Raw genomic sequence first — 18,560 nt, forward strand, 5'->3', positions numbered from 1 at the left:
TGGTTTGTGAGTCGGGAATTCTGAGTTTTAATCTTAATTCTTTTATTGACTGCAAACTTCTATAAGGCATCTGACATCCTGGTACCTTAGTTTCTACATTTGAAAAATGGTGAGGGAGGGGAGGCGAAAAAGCATCTTACTAACTGAAAAAATATATTGGAAAGATAAAAAATGTCTGACATTCTAATATTGGCAGTGTTTTAAAGGTGGCTGTGCAAGTTCAGGCATACCATGACGGCCTGGGCGGGGTGTGGGCCAGGCCTACCATAACGGTAGAGGTTTGGGCACTGACTGTGCTTCCTGCTGTCTGAATAGACATGGGGGAGATTACAGAAAAGTGGCTGAGAGCCCAGGACAGAGGAAATAAAGGGAATGCACAGCCACAGCCACTCTGACTTGGCATGTTACCATGTTGGGCTCCTCTTGTCTTTATGATGCTATAAGGGCCCTTGGGCAGCTGCCGCATCAACCTTCATTAAATAATTTGAAAAGGGTGTATGGAAAAAAGGAAGAGGAATAATGGGAATCTGGTAGGTCTGGCGAGGCAGAAGCTTGTAGTTAGTTAGATAGTTGAGCTAGCGGTCCATTAATTTGATGTTAAGGGGAGGAATGCCTTTTCACTTGTTGTGGAAGGCTCCATTCAAGAGGGAGCCACAGGCGCGGGGGCCAGGTGTGGGAGGTAGAAAGACACTAAAGAATTGTTCACTCCTTGGGTGAAGGCTATAAAAGCTCTCTCTTCTGAGCTGGTACTCTGATCTAGCCTCAGGTAGATGTGAGTGAGGCTGATTTTGCCACGATTAGCAGAGTTACTTGAAAAAGAAAGAAAATGTGGTCTTATTCTTGGATATGAGTCTGTAACTGAGTTTCAGCTCAGCTGCAGAAAAAAGCCCTCCAGGGCACACCAATGCTGTGTATTCATTGAAGGTTCCTGTTTGTCTCTTCCAGCTTCTGATTCCTGCTCCCGGTACCTAATTTCTGCTCCTGCCTTCCACTTTCCTCCTAATGTGAGCTCAACTTGCAGCTTTCTCTCAGGTTTTCCTTTCTATTCACTGGGCTGCACCCTCCTCCTACCGTGTGTTCTCTGTGTGTGTGTGTATGTGTGTGTGTGTGTAACAGAGGCATGCTCTGTAGGCTTCCAGTCCCCTTTAGCAGAATAATACCCATTTCCTCCTCTACCATGGGAAATTTCTGTCTCCTGCTCTTTCTTTAGCGACCAGAATGAGCACTTATTCTCCTAAGTATTATAAATACAATATTCATCTTGCAACTGAAAAAGATTTTCAATCTGATAAGTAAATACATTTGTCCTATTACTTTTACATTGTCTGAATTGTGATTTGTACAGCCACTCTCCAGTGGCTCCAGTTGTACTATTATACCCAAATTTTTTTCTGCCTTTTAATGTATTTCCTGCTTGCTAGACAGGGACCTAGTCCTTTTAGAGAAACCTAATTAAATTATGCAAGGACATCTCCACTTAGGTCCTATCTTGTTAGATGTGTCCATCCATATAAGAAAAAACAATTTCGGAATTCCTTGGCAGTCCAGTGGTTAGGACTCCAAACTCTCACTGCTGAGGGCCTGGGTTCAAACTCACAAGCCATGAGGTACGGCCAAAGGAAAAAAAAAAAGCAAAAGAGAGAAAGAAAAAACAATTCTACAGTGAGGTCCTACTGCATAGCACAGGGAACTATGCTCAGTATCCTGTAATAAACCGTAATGGAAAAGAATATGAAAAAGACTATATATATGTAAAACTGAATCACTTTGCTGTACACCAGAAACCAACACAACATTGTAAATCAACTATACTTCAATAAAATAAATTTTAAAAAAAGAAAAAACAATTCTGAGCTCCAAATAACGCCTTAATATCTGCCAGCAGCATTCAGTACAATAACATTTGATCATATTTAAGTTCCTCCCTTATGCTTGGTAAACTTATTAAGTTGTAGCTGTGGTCTTTGATTCTTTAAGTTTTTCTTTTCGACTCTAACCCTAGGAATGGAGGGGCTGCTGTTAACACTCAGCCCTCCTCCTTCATTTTTAAATTCTTTGGTGCTATTTGGGAGCACTAATTTTATTAAACTCCCTTTTATAGATATTAACCTTTACTTCCATTTTATGCCCATTTTCTACTCTCATTTTCTGTCCAAATCTACTTGGAAAACCATTCCTATTTTTGCTTTACTTCCTCGTGAATCATGTGGCAAGTGAACCAGCAGTCTGAATTTTTTTTATGGGTCTATTTTCAGATTTTTTAATCAAAATTCTGTCTTACCCATAAGCTGGTTTATCTTAGGCTTACCTTAACCATTCAGGCCCTGGGCTTTGGGACTAAATTGTATTATTTACCACCATACCGGTCTTGGTGGCAGAGGCCACCAAGGTGCCTGAAAGAGCTTCCAGGCCACCTTAACTAAAGCTGCTTCTGCATTTACTGGTTGAGCTGTTTCTGTTGGGACAAGTCAAGAGTCACACACACCTAGGGACTTCTTACCCCCACCCCTAGTGGCCATGTAACTATTTCTTATCATGTAGAAACTTATGGTTTGGGAATTCTAGCTTTCATCAGTGCTAATACAACCTACTTCATGTAGTTTAGGACTGAGTTTACCAGCAACAGCTGTGCTCACCCTGCCCATATTCCACACTTTACAAACAGTTCATGAATCCCCGTTGTGACTTACCCCCCTACCCAGTACATTAGTTTTATTCTCCATTTGGTGTTTTAAAAAGATTATAGAACCTATAGCTTTATCGGGCTATGCTTTCTTCTGGAATCCTAATAAAATAGTTTGTGTGTCTTTTAAAATGTTCCATTTATGTGTCAATTTTGCTTTATTTAAAAATGTTATGTCTAGTGGATTGAGCAAGTCAAGATTATATGCAGAGGGGACTGAGAGATGCTTTATCAAAGTGTCTTTTATGGATATTAAAAAAATGTCTCTGTGTATAACTGAGTCACTTTGTTGTACAGCAGAGATGGGCACAACATGGTAAATCAACTCGACTTCAATAAAATAAATAAATAAATAAATAAGTAAAAAAAGATTTTAAAAGTCTTTTCCTACTTCCCAAAGCCAAATGCTTTCTCTCCTTGAAAGTTACCCCCTTCAGAATCTGGTCTTTAAAAAGTCTGTTCTGCTTCTTATTTGGCGCTTGGATCAAACCATCAAACTTCTTTCTTCTGTATGTGATGACATTTTCTCCTCATTTCCTGTGCGCAGAATCATTTTGTGTGTTCTTGTGTGTGTGTGTGTGTGTGTGTGTGTGTGTGTGTGTGGTGGTGGTTTGTCTAAGCCTTTCTCTGCGGTCCAGCCCTAGCTCCACCCATCCTCAGTGGCTGCTGCACTTATGGCAGCCAGACAATCTGGGTAAGGAATTCAGGAGAGCCTCTTGGCTTTAGAGAGTCAACCGATAGAATTGCAGTAGCCTTAGTGTTCCTCTGAGAAATGACAGACCAGGTAAGGGAGCCCTTAGATAACAAAGTAAATCCCGGGGCCCACTTCAGCAGAGTACTAACTCATCGCTGGCTTTGCTAGCTAAAGTTGTCCTTTTCTTTTCCTAGAAGTTTCAGGCACCTGCAAGAGAGACCTGCGTGGAATGTCAGAAAACAGTCTACTCAATGGAGCGTCTCTTGGCCAACAAGCAGGTGTTTCACATCAGCTGCTTCCGTTGTTCCTATTGCAACAACAAACTGAGGTAAGCCAGACCAAAACAAGCCATCTCTCTGTGTGGTTGGACCTCCAGAGGGAGTCTTTGGTTTTTAGAACACTGGTACTAAAATCTGTGGTGCTAATAGTGTGTGCTGTTGAGGGCCTCTGAAGAAAGTAAAAAGTACCATTTAATGACAGGCATTTTATATCAAATGGTAATGGTGTTTAGAACTTCTTGGTACTCTCACATGTTAATTTACATGTTAGGACCGAAGCTTAAATCATGTAAGTTGCAGGTAACTGCCCCTGTGACCTAATTTAGTAGAATGTTTTCCCTTGGTATCATAGAATCATACAGTTAAGAAATCTCAAGAGGATACTTGTTGAAGCCCTTGAAATTATCCCAAACACTATATAAATGGCAGAAATAGCAATAATAATAGATCCTGAAGGGCATATATTTTTCTGTATATTGCTTCATTTTATTTTCTGAGAAAATAATTATGTATCATTTCTTCCAAGTTACTCAAAGTATAGATATAAATGTGGCAAATTGGGGAAATATTCCATATTAACTCATTTTAACCATAGAACCTTGGAGGAGGAAGTAACCAGGATGTCATTTCCTCCAGCCTTCCTTCCAGAGCAAGCACCCTTTCCAGCATACTATTGAAAGATGTCCTGGCACCTGCGTGGCACTTCTGCAGGGGTTAATACCCCACTACAGCTAGTTCCAGTGTTAGTGCTAGCTTGAAAACTTTCCCTTCTTTTGAGCCAAAATGTGCCTCTGTAACTTCCACACAGTGGTTCTTTTTCTGCCCACTGTATTTTTTTCTCCAGAGCACATTTTTCTAAATTTTTGAATTTTTATATTTCTTCTGTGGAAATGCTGTTGTTTTTACCCCCTTTAAAATGTGTTACCCTGCGAGAGACACCAGATGTCCTAAAGGCCTGTCCAGCGCTCTTGTTAGGGTAGACGGACTTCTGGCTACTGCTCACCGTTCTCCTGTTAACCATAGCTTTCCTTTATTTAGTCACTGACGTCTGCTCACTGCCAAGCGTTGGCAGAGCATTATACCCATTCCTGTAAAAACATGCTTTTAAATTATAACACAAATGGGAAACTAGGAGGGAAAAGATGCAACTTTTTACAAAGGAATATCATTAAAAGTAGTTATAGGTTAGAAATACTTAGGAAATAATATAAAGAATCAGAGCTAGGTGGGACTACCTAGGGAAGACTTCCTGGAAGAAGTAACTTTTTCAACAGTTTTGACAGAGGGGAGTGAAATCACTTGAAAATGGGAGCATGTACCAGGTGGAAGAATGTCTTATGAAGGTTCAGAACTAGAATTGAGCATGTTTTTTATAAGGATAATAAAACAAATGTGCTTAAAAGGACACCCTCAGTGACTGATGTGCTTTTAAAGGTATTTTTCTCACTTAGCATCTTCTGAATATACTGGAATTGCCAGGTTTCAGCCTACTGGTGTAAATAAGAGTATACAGATTTGTTAACTTTATGCTCTTTTTTTTAAAAACAACAGTCTAGGAACATATGCCTCTTTACATGGGAGAATCTATTGCAAGCCTCACTTCAATCAACTCTTTAAATCTAAAGGCAACTATGATGAAGGCTTTGGACACAGACCACACAAGGATCTGTGGGCAAGCAAAAATGAAAACGAAGAAACATTGGAGAGACCAGCCCAGCTTCCAAATGCAGGGGAGACCCCTCAGAGCCCAGGGGTAGAAGATGCCCCCATTGCTAAGGTTGGTGTGCTGACTGCAAGTATGGAAGCCAAGGCCTCGTCCCCGCTGGAGAAAGAAGACAAGCCAGCTGAAACCAAGAAGTTGAGGATTGCCTGGCCGCCCCCTACTGAACTTGGCAGTTCAGGAAGTGCCTTGGAGGAAGGGATCAAAGTTTCGAAGCCTAAGTGGCCTCCTGAGGATGAAATCAGCAAGCCTGAAGCTCCTGAGGATGTAGATCTGGATCTGAAGAAGCTAAGACGAACTTCTTCACTGAAGGAGAGAAGCCGCCCATTCACTGTAGCAGCTTCATTTCGAACCTCTTCAGTCAAGAGCCCCAAAACCTTGTCCCCATCTATCAGGAAAGGCTGGAGCATGTCAGAGCAGAGTGAGGAGTTTGGAGGAGGTGTAGCAGCAGAAAGGAAACAAATGGAAAATGCCAACGTGTCCGAGAAGAATGAGAGTGTGGAAAAAACAACGTGGCCAAACAAGGGATCTAAAGGAGAGGAGGCAGGAAGGAGAAGTAAGGAAGTTCACAGTTTTGAGATGGGGAGTGAAAATCTTATAGAAAATGGTGCAAACTTAGATGAAGGTGATAGAAACCTTCTCACGCAGCAGTCTTCACTAGAACCCAAGTCTAAAAATTGGTCTAGCTTTGCAGATGACACCTCCACTAAAGAATTCACTACTCAGAATCAGAAATCCCAGGATGTGGGATTCTGGGAGGGAGAAGTAGTCAAAGAGCTCTCTGTGGAGGAACAGATAAAGAGAAATCGGTACTATGATGAGGATGAAGATGAGGAATAACAAATTGCAATGATGCTGGGCCTTAAATTTATGTTAGTGTTAGTGAGCCACTGCCCTTTATCAAAGTGATGCACAAAACAGCTGTCTTAGCATGAGCTGTAATTTATGTGGAAGTAACTTTGGGAAAGAGTTCTTGCTTCAAAAAAATCCCATACTGTGCAGCTTAAGTGAACTGATTCTAAATGCTAGATAACATTACTTAAATCCTCTCTTTTAGCAATGATGATATACACAACTGCTTTAAGGTCTTTTGGGGGTTGGGAGTGTGTATGTGTGTGTGGCGGGGGATATTCCAACGGATATGATCCAGCTTCCACTGTACTCCCAAAAGACAATATGAAAATGGAGAGATGATTAGTAGTACACTGTTACACTAAAAATTCAATTGTGGAATTAGGAAACATGCAGAAGGGATTTAGGGGCCTAAACATTGTGACTGAATGCACTTTAGTATAAAGGGCACAGTTTGTATATTTTTACATGACTACCAATTTATTGTTTAGTAGTCCTCTGTTAAGAGATCAAATATTTAGTCTTTTTAAAAAAAATTTAGGTTAATTTTCTTACTCTGATACATATGGGGAATTTACTGCTTGCTCCGATATATATGGGGAATTTATTGCATCCTGCTTTCTAAACCACATCCTGAACTGGATTATTGAGATATAGCATAACCATCTTTTTGGAGCACCTTTTGAGCACCCTTAGTGCTTGGAGAGATTCATTGTGTCCCAAATAAGCTATGGTATTTGCCAATGAGTTTAACTACACCCCCAAGTGATTGCTTTCTTCTCTGGTGGTATCTGTGCTTCTCATAATTTACTGTAAGCTGCAATATTTTTATAAGATCTTTTGTATTGCTGTTTGCCATGTTGCATATTAGAGCAAAGTGATGAGTTTAAAGGAGGAATAACAGAAAAAGAAAAACGCCTTAAACCACTTGAGCTCAGATCCCCAAACCCTATATTCTACTTCTGATATCCCCTTTCTGGGACACTAGTTTTTTAATACTTATAAGCTCTGAAATGTATTGATTTTTATGGCAGACAGTATTCCTAGGGTGCAATTAAACCAGTTATAGGCCTTTTTTGGGAGATGGTTTTCTAGTATTAAGGTTTTGGAACAATATAAACTTGAGTACAGTTGTTGTACATAATTGATATTCCAAATTGTATGTTGGGGGAGAGAGGTGTTTTAAGGTATAGGCTTTTCTTTATACTGCATTTTTAGAGATTTAGCTCTGATATTTTTTAGAGATGTAAAATATTCTGCTTTCTTACAGTCTTGCTTACTCTGAAACATTTTTATTCAATAAAGCTTTTAATTTACACTTGAACTTTTCAATGTTCCTTTTCCATTATTATTTTACATTGTTACAGTCTCTCAGGACCTGCTTTTACCTTAGCAGTTTGGGTAGAAAAGGCAGATGGGTCTGATGGGTATCAAGTGAAGAGACATGCAATGTATACTTCTTACCACTAGGTGGTGGTGTTGGGCTGATCTTAGGCTTTCATCCGCCTAGAAAACATTTTTCTTGAAAATTGAAAGCAACTTGGCAAGAGAATTATTTGTACATTCAAAATGAGCTGTTTGTTTTACCAATTCAAAATGCAGTGGTGATTTTTTATTGTTAATTGTACTCCGCATTTAATAATTTACCTTACAAGTATACCTAAATGCTAAATGGAATTTCCAAATGCCTCTGCTGAAAATGGACTTGTTTTCTACCCTGGGCAGAGGCATAGTTGGTGGTTTGATTTCCTTGCTTGCAGAGGCAACTGCCCCAATTAAGGTACCTTTTTTAATGGGAGTGTAGATTTCCTTGGAGATAGAAATGCTTTTTGAGTCATCTGTTAACATTTTCCAGGGTCACTGTGTGTTCCAGCATCTTGCCTGGTCTTCTAAGTGCATGTCCGGGTACTACTTTCTGCTCTTGGCCCCAACACAGGCTGAAGTCATTTAGAAAGCCCTGTTCACTGAACAGTTAATCCAGAAGTTCCTGCTGACCTTTATAAAATATCCAATCTTGGCTTGAGTTTAGCTACCTTTACTCTGTGACTCACTGCTTGCTGCTCTAACCCTTCCACATTGTACTCCCTATGTCTACTAACCTTATACAAAAAGTCTGAGTGCCTATGGCTGGCATTAATGGGTATCAGTTGAGTATGTCACCATATATCAGGTACTTGGGGGCTGAGATTACCCTTGCAAGAACTCCTTTCTGTGCCTTTCAAGGGCTAAGATAGACATAGGTACAGACAGTAGAGACAAGAATTAGCTCCATAATCAATATAATAAAAGGATATTCTTATCAAGAGAATGACCAGATAACACTAAACATTCTTAGAAAACAAAAGAACCTACAGCCAAATAAAAAGTGCTTATCATTTATTCTCTCAGCTCTCTAAATGAAGGCAACTTGTTGGACTATGTCAATGTTGACAATAGGATGGTGTGAATTTTTCTGTTGGTAAAGCAGGAAAAGGGGCCAGCTTGGGACTTGAGATGCTTAAGGAGACTGTCCATGACTGCTACAGGGGCCAACTTAGTTCTTTTACCAGCTTGCTGGTCAGATCACTCCTGGCCAAAGTGAAACCTGTACTAAATTTGCTTTCATTACGTATTTCGTCAGCAATATGTTTTCTAACAGTCAAGAGGTTGAGAAATGGTACATACGTGTTTTTCTGGGAATAGATCTTGAGACCAAGATCATTGTGTGTTGGCCTCTGCATGCTAAGTTAGCATGTTCTTTGTTCCTTGGGGCTCTGCTTTGAATTCCCATGGGATCAGAGAGAGTTTACTTATTTATTTATTTATTTTGGCCACACCACACGGCATGTGGGATCTTAGTTCCCCAACCAGGTATCGAATCCATGCCCCCTGCAGTGGGGGCATGGAGTCTTAACCACTGGACCACCAGGGAAGTCCTGTGAGTTTACTTCTTTTAAAACATATCTTGAATATAGGGTAGTTACCATTAAGCTATTTCTGGGTTTGGATGAAAATGGCTTCAGGCAGTGTGGTTCTCAGACCAGCAGCAGTGGCATGACCTCTGAGTTTGTTAGAAATGAGAAATGCACATTCATGGGCCTACCCTGAACCTCCTGAATCAGAATCTCTTTGGATGGAGCCCAGAAAACTTTTAGCAAACTCTCCATGTGGGAGATGAGAGAAGCTAATGTCTGAGCTGTGGCACACTAAGGTTTGAGAACCACTGAACTAAAGCAGACCTTCTAGTCTACTCCTTAAGGTGGCTCCTTTTCTTTTTCTCTTCTTTCTCTCCCTTTGAAATTCTTTATCTTCTGCTGCAAGCATGCCTACTAGTATAAAGATACTCTATCTGTCCTTGGACAAGATTAGTTCTTTAATCTTTTTTCAGATCATTCTAGGTAGCCTGTGGTAATTAACCTTGTAGCCAGGTTTGAATGGTTGGCACCCACGGTTCAGCGTTCTCCAGCGATTGAGGGACAATTTAGAATTCAGTGTTTTGAAGGTTTCTTGTCTATGGCTCCCCTCCCTGTTTATGTAGATCCACAAAAGAGTTCAATGTTTAATGTGGAAATCTAAAATTAAGGAGTTTTGTAGGATAAAGCCTCAGGGTTCTGGAATCTAAAGACTTTCTGGTTCAGAAGCTCAGCTCTACCACTTGTTTATATAGCCTCGGGCAAGCTGCGCTCTGGACCTCAGTTAACTCGTCCATAAAATAGTAAATCCTACTTCACAGAATGAGGAAGTTAAATAATGTGTGTAAAATGTTCAGTGCAGAACCTGGCATATAGTAAACCTCATTAAACATTGGCCATCATCTACTTTTCTTTTTCCTTTATATTTTCTCTTGGATATCTTCCATTTCCTTTCTCATGAGAAGAATAAAAGAATTTTTAAAAGTCAATTTTGAGGGATATACGAGGACAGGGGGTTGAGATCATGGAGGGGCACGAAGAGAGAAAAAGGGTGGGGAGCAAAAAGAACGCTGCTAATAGGCGGAACCAGCTGAGATGGCGATAAACCCTAGTGAAAGATGGGGGCTGTGAGGGAGCGGGGAGAGAGAGAGCGAGAGAGAGGTATGGCCTTCCAGGGAGCAGGAACAGCTTAAGCTGGCTGGACTGAGAAGAATGTCCCCATAAGGGAGCTATGCCTGAAATAAGGGGTGTAGCCGTAGCTGGACGGGAGAGTGAGGGAGGAGGAAAATCTTGGTCGAAACCGGTAGCAAAGAGGGGCAGCACGAGCGTTGAGTGCCTGTGCGGGGTGGGACAAGGGCTGGGTGGAGGCGGGGCGGGAAAAGGAGGGGCGTGGCCGGGGTCGGGAGGCGGAGTCCCGAGGAAAGGCGGCCGTGGAGGCTGCGGTGAGGGAGGTGGGCGGGGAAGCGGGATGGGCGGTGAAGAAGCCGGACCCCGCAGAGGAGGCGGGCTGAGACGTGACGGGGACAAGAAGGGGCCGGAAGGGGGTGGCCGCCGGTCCGGCCCCGCCCCGGGGCCGCCTCCCCGCGGGTTCTGTTGGCCGTGGCGGCAGCTGAAGCTCTGGCGGCGGTGGCCGCGGGGTGGGCGTAAGATGGCGACAGTGGCGGCGGGAGCCCTGGGCCTGCTGTGGGGCTGGCTGTGGAGCGAGCGCTTCTGGCTGCCCCAGAACGTGAGCTGGGCCGACCTCGAGGGGCCAGGCGACGGCTACGGCTACCCGCGGGCCCGGCACATCCTCTCGGTGTTCCCGCTGGCGGCGGGCGTGTTCTCCGTGAGACTGCTCTTCGAGCGGTGAGAGCCCGCGGGCGAGCGGCGCGAAGGGCTGTGGGCGCGGGCTGGTGAAACCGGCCCCGGGGGAGAGGCGGAGGTCGAGGACCGGAAGACGAACTGTAGGGACAGCCCGGAAGCAGGAGGCTGGGAGAGCCTGGGCCGCGCGCGGGATGCTCCGAGGGTGGCCTAGGTGGTCTTGGAGCCTAGGTAAAGACAGGGAGTTTGGGGCTTGGACATTGAAAGAGTGAGGGTCGAAGGGGACACTGGACCCATTCAATTTGAGAGCCCGGGGTGGGTGTCTCATAGGCCTCTCCCCAACATCCAAGGATTCTGCAGACCAAGAAACTGCGAGCTGCGACCGAGAACCCGAGGCGGGAAACAAGAAAGGGCTGCCAGAACCAGAACTAGTTGGGGGCATGGAAGCTGAAGGGTCGGCGCAAGAGCCAGACGTTCCAAGCCGAAGAAATGGGTTCATGGGAAGATAAGATTTGTGAGGACACTCTAGTTCCAGAGAGTTGAGGGGCACAGGATTAGTTAGGCCCTAAACCTTGGTTCGTCACGCCGCATGGACGCGTGTGTGTGTGTGTGTGTGTGTGTGTGTGTGTTTCAATAAAATTCTGCCAAAGCCCGTAAGACAGTAGAAATCTGGTAGGGATAGGGTGTGGTGGAGCCTGAGTCTTCCAGAGTATGGAAAGGTGTCAAATTAGTTGCAGAACAGGCCTTGGAGGCCTGAAATGGAAGGAGGAGTGGTCATGTTGAAAGGATGGAGAGCCTTAGGGCGTATGAGACGACAGCTGTATTGAGCCCGCTTCTAAGTGACCATGTGTTCTTGACAAAAAGTGTTTTCACTTTTCATTGAGTGAGCGGCTCCTGTCTGCTGTCTAAGATAAAGATATCCATTGAGGACTTGTTGTGGTGATTTTACAATGTGGTCTTATAGCTGTGAGTGATTTTGATCGAGTCTACTCATACCCCGGGAAAGGTGACTTCTTTCTGCATAGGTCTCAGGTAATGAGGATGGCACTTTGACATCTTTTGTTCCTTTGGCCTGTAGAGCAGGAATGCCCTTTCGAGGATGGGACTATATTGCAGATAGACTACTCTGTTACTGTCTGAAAATCTAATATTATCTGTTTTGGATTACTTCTTTGATTTGCCTACTATTTCTGACACAAAAATCTTTCAAAATATATGTTATATGTTTCCCACCATTCATCCATTATTTAACAGTGTTTATGTATTGTTGTCAAAGTGCTGTGCCAGAAGTGTAAGTATAGTCATTGTATTAAGTATTCCTGGGGTGGAGGCACAAACCGCTTGTCCCTCTTAGGAGTAACCTAGGTCCAGGTACTCTCCACCTTCGCATCTGTATGAGAGCAAAAAAAAAAAATAGAGAAAGACAGTATAATGCCTGAAAAGGAAAATACACAATTCAGGAGAGAAAAAAAAAAGTTCATCGTCCTAGGAAAAGATTCTCTGCTTTTCATATAAATATATACTAATATGGAAATTTCCCCAAGTTAGTGGTAAGAGGAACTAGCTTGTTGCTTCTAAACACTCATTTTATATAAGCTTGCATATATCTTCAGATTTCCCAGGAGTGCCCCCAAGGTGACTGTGAAGACGGACATATCCCCTGGCACAGCCACTGGAAAGGATCCTTTTTACCTGTGGGAATTCTATCTGAATGTTTCTGTGGTGCTCCAGTGTCAGGGGAGAAGGGGTGGATGGGAATACTGATGTGAAAGCATTCTAGCATGATATTCCTTGGCTAGTAAGGACGGGTACCTTGTTCATGTCATGTTTGACCTTAGGAAAGTTTAAGCCTAGAAGCAGTCTTGCTACTTTGTTTCTCTTTAAGACCTACCACTTTAGTTAACAATAGAAATTACAGCTGGATTACCAGTTCTTCTCTTACTGTGCTGGACTTCCATAAAGGTAATAGAAGCCACTTGTAGAGTATAGAAAAGGATATTGGAAATATTGGTTCATTTATTCTCTTTCCTACCTTTTCTCCTTTCTCAAATCCTAACTACTTAGTTTCTAAAAGTGATTCATATAATAATCATAAACTGTAAGAGCTAGAAGTCCAGCCTCCATTTATATACATAGTAAACTAAGGCTTAGAAACATTTTGCAGCTTTTCAGAGGCTGCATGCTCACCTGGGGGAGGAGGTAGAACCAAGATCCAGAGTGTTTTCCCCAGCCGCATTCTCTTTCCACTGTATGATGTGGCCACTTTTCATATTCCTTAAAACCCCCTTTCAAGAGTTAAGATGTAACCTGCCGTTCCTACTATTCTAGGATTTGGAGAACAAATCCATGTACATCTTGGTTATTTAATATAATGTGTTTGACCTGAAATTTGCATTTTTTGCTTCAAATTGTTCTGCATATATTAATGTCTTACACTATGCCCTTTGATAAATTATCTCTGTGTTGTTTTAAGAATATCCTAAAGAAAAAATATAGAATTTACAGTTTATCCTTACTTTCTCTTCCTTATCAACCACACCAAGCATTTGTTTATTTTATTATTATTTTATAATTTTATTTATTTATTTATTTATGGCCGCGTTCGGTCTTCCTTATTGCGTGCAGGCTTCCTCTAGTTGCGGCGAGCGGGGGCTACTCTTGGTTGGGGTGCGCGGACTTCTCAATGAGGTGGCTTCTCGTTGCAGAGCATGGGCTCTAGGCGTGCGGGCTTCGGTAGTTGTGGCACATGGGCTCAGTAGTTGTGGCTCAAGGGCTCTACAGTGCAGGCTCAGTAGTTGTGGCGCATGGGCTTAGTTGCTCCGCGGCATGTGGGAGCTTCCTGGGCTGGGGCTCAAACCCGTGTACCCTGCATTAGCAGGCGGATTCTTAACCACTGCGCCACGAGGGAAGTCCCCATTTTATTCTTTAAGTTCCCACATTCCCTGGAGAGCTGTAGCCTCATCTGATAGGGACGATTTGAAAAGCCACCTGACCATATATTAATGTAGCTAGGTATTTCGCTAAAGAACTGCAGATAGGAGATTATTACCTACCCAAGAATAGAGGCTTTTTCCTTTGTGGGCCTCTGCTAAGTGGTTGCATTATGGTGGCCTGCACCTTGCAAAATACCTTAGATGTGGCATGTGTTCAGTAAATTCTGATTGAATGTTTGAGAAGGGTCTACCCTCGTCTACTCAGATGCGCAGAGGAGTAACCAGAATCTAGATCTTCAACATGAAATAGATGTTTGGCTTGACTGAGAGAGACAAAACTATAATTCCTTTGTTTCTGTTAAATTTCACCAAACAATGTTTGCATGTTGTGCACCTTTCTGCAGTTTCTTTTTCTTTTTCCCCATCCCCCATGCACACACTTATGCTACCCTATACCCTATCAAAAGAGAGATAAGAAACTCTTCCACCTGTTCTTTAAAACTTCTTTTAATATTACATTGATGATTGAGACCTGAGGGAATGAATAGTCCAAGCTAGGTCTGCCGTGTCTTACTTAAATTGGATCTTAAAGATAAAATTGTTTGAAATTTAATATCTAGTCCCTGAGCACTTATTCCTTGGGATCAAGTATAAGCTTGAGACTTAATATTGATATCTTCAGAGCTACATAGGCTCATTTATTTTGAATATGGTATTGCAATAGGAGCTTTATGTTGCCAGGAGAAAATTGTTTTGTGAATTATACAGGAGATAGATTAGAGCTCTCCTTGCTGCTCATTCATTATTCCAGTCCCCTCTTCTCTCCTGTTACTTCCAAGGCAACCTCACTGGCATGTCTAAGGAACTTTCTCAATACCATTCTCTGGCACAGGGGACTAATAGACTCACTTACTGGCCTATCTTGTAACTAGAAACAAGAGCAGTGACTCACTTTTTTGTGCACATTTCTTAACCACTCATTTCATCTTCCGCTTGTAAACCTTGCTACCTCTGCTGCATGCTGCCTTTTTTTTTTTTTTTTTTTTTTTTCCTGTTCTTCCCCACTTCTGCCAAGTGGAGGAAGAAGAACCTTTTTCCTCTTCCTAACAGACCTGCTGCCTTCCTTCTAGGTCCATGTCATGTCACAACATTGTGACCCAGTATTAGTAGGTCCTCCAGACTGGAGAGAAGTGTTGGGAGGAATGGACATAGCTGCTGACTAGGTTGTAAGGGAGATTGCCCATTCCACTACATCCCTAAAGGTATTCTGTTGGGCCTTATTGAATTGTAAATCACAGAATTAAGTCAGGTTTGAAGATCCAGCAGAGTGAGATTGAAAAAGATGGTCACATGGCTCTGCCCTTATCTAAGAACCCACCTCTTACTAAGCTGCAGATGATCAGAAGCCTTATGTGTCCCTCCTCTCTCCTGGAAAAATTTCCCAAGCCCTTTCTGTGCAGTGGGTGTTGATGCTCTGCAGACAACCCTGAATACTGTCGTGACTGAGGTCAGGTTCCTGGCTTACCCCTGGAGACAATATATTTGTCACAGAAAAGAAACATGTCAGATATTTTTGCTTTAGCCACTTGCTGATTCAGAAAACTAGGGTCTCCTAGCTAGGGAAAGAAGAAATTAATGGGGAGAAGAGGCATCAAGTGAACTCTGTATCTTCCTTATAGAGTGGGGAGGGGGAGATGTACCTATTTTGGCTTCCTCACCAGAGGTAGTTTTAGGCAGATAAAGCTGCTTTCTAAAGAATTCACTGAGTTTTGGGCTCTTTGTGGTTGAATCCGCTCCTCCTTTATCTTTGGGGAAGTTAATTGAGGTGTTGCTGAAAAAGGAGTTAACCATAGTCACTTCTAACTAAAAAAAGAAATCTGAAACTCGTTTTCCTGGATGCAAAGGCAGTTTTCCTAGATATGAAGAATTCTCCCTGAATTATCTAGTACTGTGGTTTCCAGTATAGGAGCCACTAGCTAGTACAGTAACTACTAGCTTTTGGGGATTTCAACTGTGACTGGTCAGCACTGAGATGTGTTCTAAGTGTAAAATACACACCGGATTTTCAAGACTTAATGCAGGGAAAAAATGTAAACTCTCTCAATTTTTAACATTGGTTACATATTGACATGATAATATTTTGGATATATCGGGTTAAACAAAGTATATTATCAAAATTAATTTCACCTGTTTCTTTTTTACTTATTTTAAAGTGCCTATCAGAAAATTTAAAATTACATATGTGGCTCACATTATTTCTATTGAGCAGTGCTGATGATAGTGATTCAAATAAGTGTTAATTACCAAGAAGAGAATTTTAATGTAGATTCACATTTGATTTATTTTTTATTTATGTTTTTTAAAAATATTTATTTATTTTTGGCTGCATCAGTCTTAGTTGCGGCCTGCGGGATCTTTCGTTGCGGTGCATGGGCTTCTCTCTAGCTGTAGTGTGTGGGTTTTCTCTCTCCCGTTGTGGTGCGCAGGCTCCAGAGCACATGGGCTTTGTAGTTTGTGGCATGCCAGGTCTCTAGTCGAAGCACGCAGGCTCAGTAGTTATGGCGCGCTGGCTTAGTTGCCCCGTAGCATGTGGGATCTTAGTTCCCCGACCAGGATCGAACCCGCATCCCCTGCATTGGAAGGCGGATTCTTTACCACTGGACCACCAGGGAAGCCCCTGATCTTGTTTTTAAGCACCAGAAGGTGATTAGTCCTGAGTATATTGGACCAGGTTTTAAACAGTGGGGCTTTCTAAAAAATTATAGTAATAATGGGATTTTTAAAATGTAAATCATTTTCTGAATGATTTAAATGACTAGTTATAGTCTATTTTGAGTAACTGTCGATTAACAATGCCTTCTAGTCAAGTATTGCTCTGGAGTTTTTTTCTTCTGCATATATTTCCTCAGTTGAGTAGTTAATGATGTGTAAACAAATAAGTTTGTCGAGTAGTTCATTGGACATGAGGTGCTACACAGCCCTGATAAGGCAATGAGAATAATCAAACTATTGTATTCTTCTCAAAACTATGGAGTTTCTTAAAAAGGGTATATATCTTGTAGTCTTTAGTTCTGGGTTAGTGTCAGCATTTGTAAGAAGTCTCAATTATAGGCACAAAGGGTCTCAAACTAAATCAGATTGTTGTGGTTGTGTTTTAATACTTCTTGGGGAAATCTCCAGTTATAGACTGAAATTAGTTAACTTGAATTTCTACTGATTCTCCGGAAATCATTGACCTCCTACATTAGCTGGTAGGTTATCTGATGACCCAGGAGGACAGGTGGCCACATTTCCTTGAAACGCTTTACCTTTTAGTTGAGAATTAAGTTTTTACCCATTTGTTCAACTGTTCATTCTTCAGCAGTTATTTATTGGGAGCTTAGTATATGCCAGATATCAAACTAAGTGCCAAGGGTAAAAAAGTAAGTCATGGTGTCTACGTGCAGGAAGAGAGCAAGAAAACCAGTGGTTAAAATAGAGTGTAATGAATTTATGCACAAGGTTAAGTCATGGGAATTTGGAACAGGTGGATTCGGTTCTTTTTAATGGTTATTAACTGAAATACAGGCTGGCTTAATGTCCCACTAACAAACACTTGTTTCTTGAATTATGAAGGATGGTAAAAACTTCTTAAGGAAGAGCTTTTTGTTAACCTTTTTCTCTAATCCACCTCTTATTCAACATGAATGCATTTGTGTTCCTACTTTAAGCAAATGCATTAAGTAGTATAATTACTCACCCATTTAAAAAATAAATATGTTTAATGAAAGAAATGTGTGTAGGTAGTTAGAGGAGTTCTTGTTGTTTCAACGAGAGTCTTAGGGACCTCCAACTGTTCTCCAGCCATACTCTGAGAACTGCTGCTACTTGCTGCTCTATGGCAAGTAAAATATTCATTACCTACTGTATAATAAAACTACAACTTAGTCTTAAATTAGTTTGTGTCTGTGAAGCATTTTAATATACTTATATACTCTAAGTAATTCTTATTATCTCACGACTTACTTCTCTCATAATAAGGTAAGGTGTAAGCAGAATGCTGATCCTTCTTTCTCAACACAGTACCAAGTAGGTTCATCAGATTGCACAGTTATTAGTCATCTTAATTCTTTAAGGCCCTCTTATAGGTCTTAGTGAAGATAACTTTGATGGAAATGGGAGGAGTGAAGAATAGTCTGGTATAAATCCACAGTGTATGCCTTGTCATGGCTTAGGATAGCATAAAGGTTCTCTTCTTTTTAGTTTGTTTCTGCTTTAAGAGCAAATTGGCCAATTAAAAAAAAAATAGTCCTTAAAAAAACCTGCAGATTGCTTGCACACCGACCATGCAAGAAATGTTGGATTTGGTGTTATAGGTGTCCTTGAGAAGTGTAGTACCTCGTACACAACAAGCACCTATGTGTACAACAAATGTGTATAACACATTTGCTTGTACATAGCAAATTCTGTCCTCTTAAGAATTTACTCAGAAAAAATACACTGATGTGCATGCATATGTATAGGGAATATACAAAATAATATATGGTTGGGAATCAACAGCACATAAGTGAATAAATAGTATAACTTAGTAATTCTTAAATCTTTTGTTCTCAGCATTTTTCTTTTTTTTTACTCTTAAAAATTATTGAGTATCCCAAGGAGTTTTTGTAGATGTAGGTTACATATACCTCTCAATTTTTTCATATTTGAAATTGAACTCGAGACATTTA

The 18,560-nt window shown here is 41.5% G+C and overlaps 2 protein-coding genes across 3 annotated transcripts in view; both read left to right on the plus strand.

Moving 5' to 3' along the window:
- LIMA1 (LIM domain and actin binding 1) overlaps positions 1 to 7,551 on the plus strand; it is an 86,553-nt gene extending 79,002 nt beyond the window's left edge. For both annotated transcript variants that reach the window (XM_060111924.1, XM_060111923.1), the window contains 2 exons: positions 3,572 to 3,705; positions 5,207 to 7,551. In XM_060111924.1, coding sequence (XP_059967907.1) covers positions 3,572 to 3,705; positions 5,207 to 6,215 — 1,143 coding nt within the window. In that variant the 3' untranslated portion in view covers positions 6,216 to 7,551. The remainder of the gene's footprint in view (positions 1 to 3,571; positions 3,706 to 5,206) is intronic.
- Positions 7,552 to 10,635: 3,084 nt separating this feature from the next.
- CERS5 (ceramide synthase 5) overlaps positions 10,636 to 18,560 on the plus strand; it is a 34,973-nt gene continuing 27,048 nt past the window's right edge. The window contains exon 1 of the mRNA XM_060112379.1: positions 10,636 to 10,963. Within this exon, the coding sequence (XP_059968362.1) occupies positions 10,767 to 10,963 (197 nt within the window). The 5' untranslated portion in view covers positions 10,636 to 10,766. The remainder of the gene's footprint in view (positions 10,964 to 18,560) is intronic.

This window comes from Mesoplodon densirostris, chromosome 11 (assembly GCF_025265405.1).
Source record: "Mesoplodon densirostris isolate mMesDen1 chromosome 11, mMesDen1 primary haplotype, whole genome shotgun sequence".
NCBI lineage: Eukaryota > Metazoa > Chordata > Mammalia > Artiodactyla > Ziphiidae > Mesoplodon > Mesoplodon densirostris.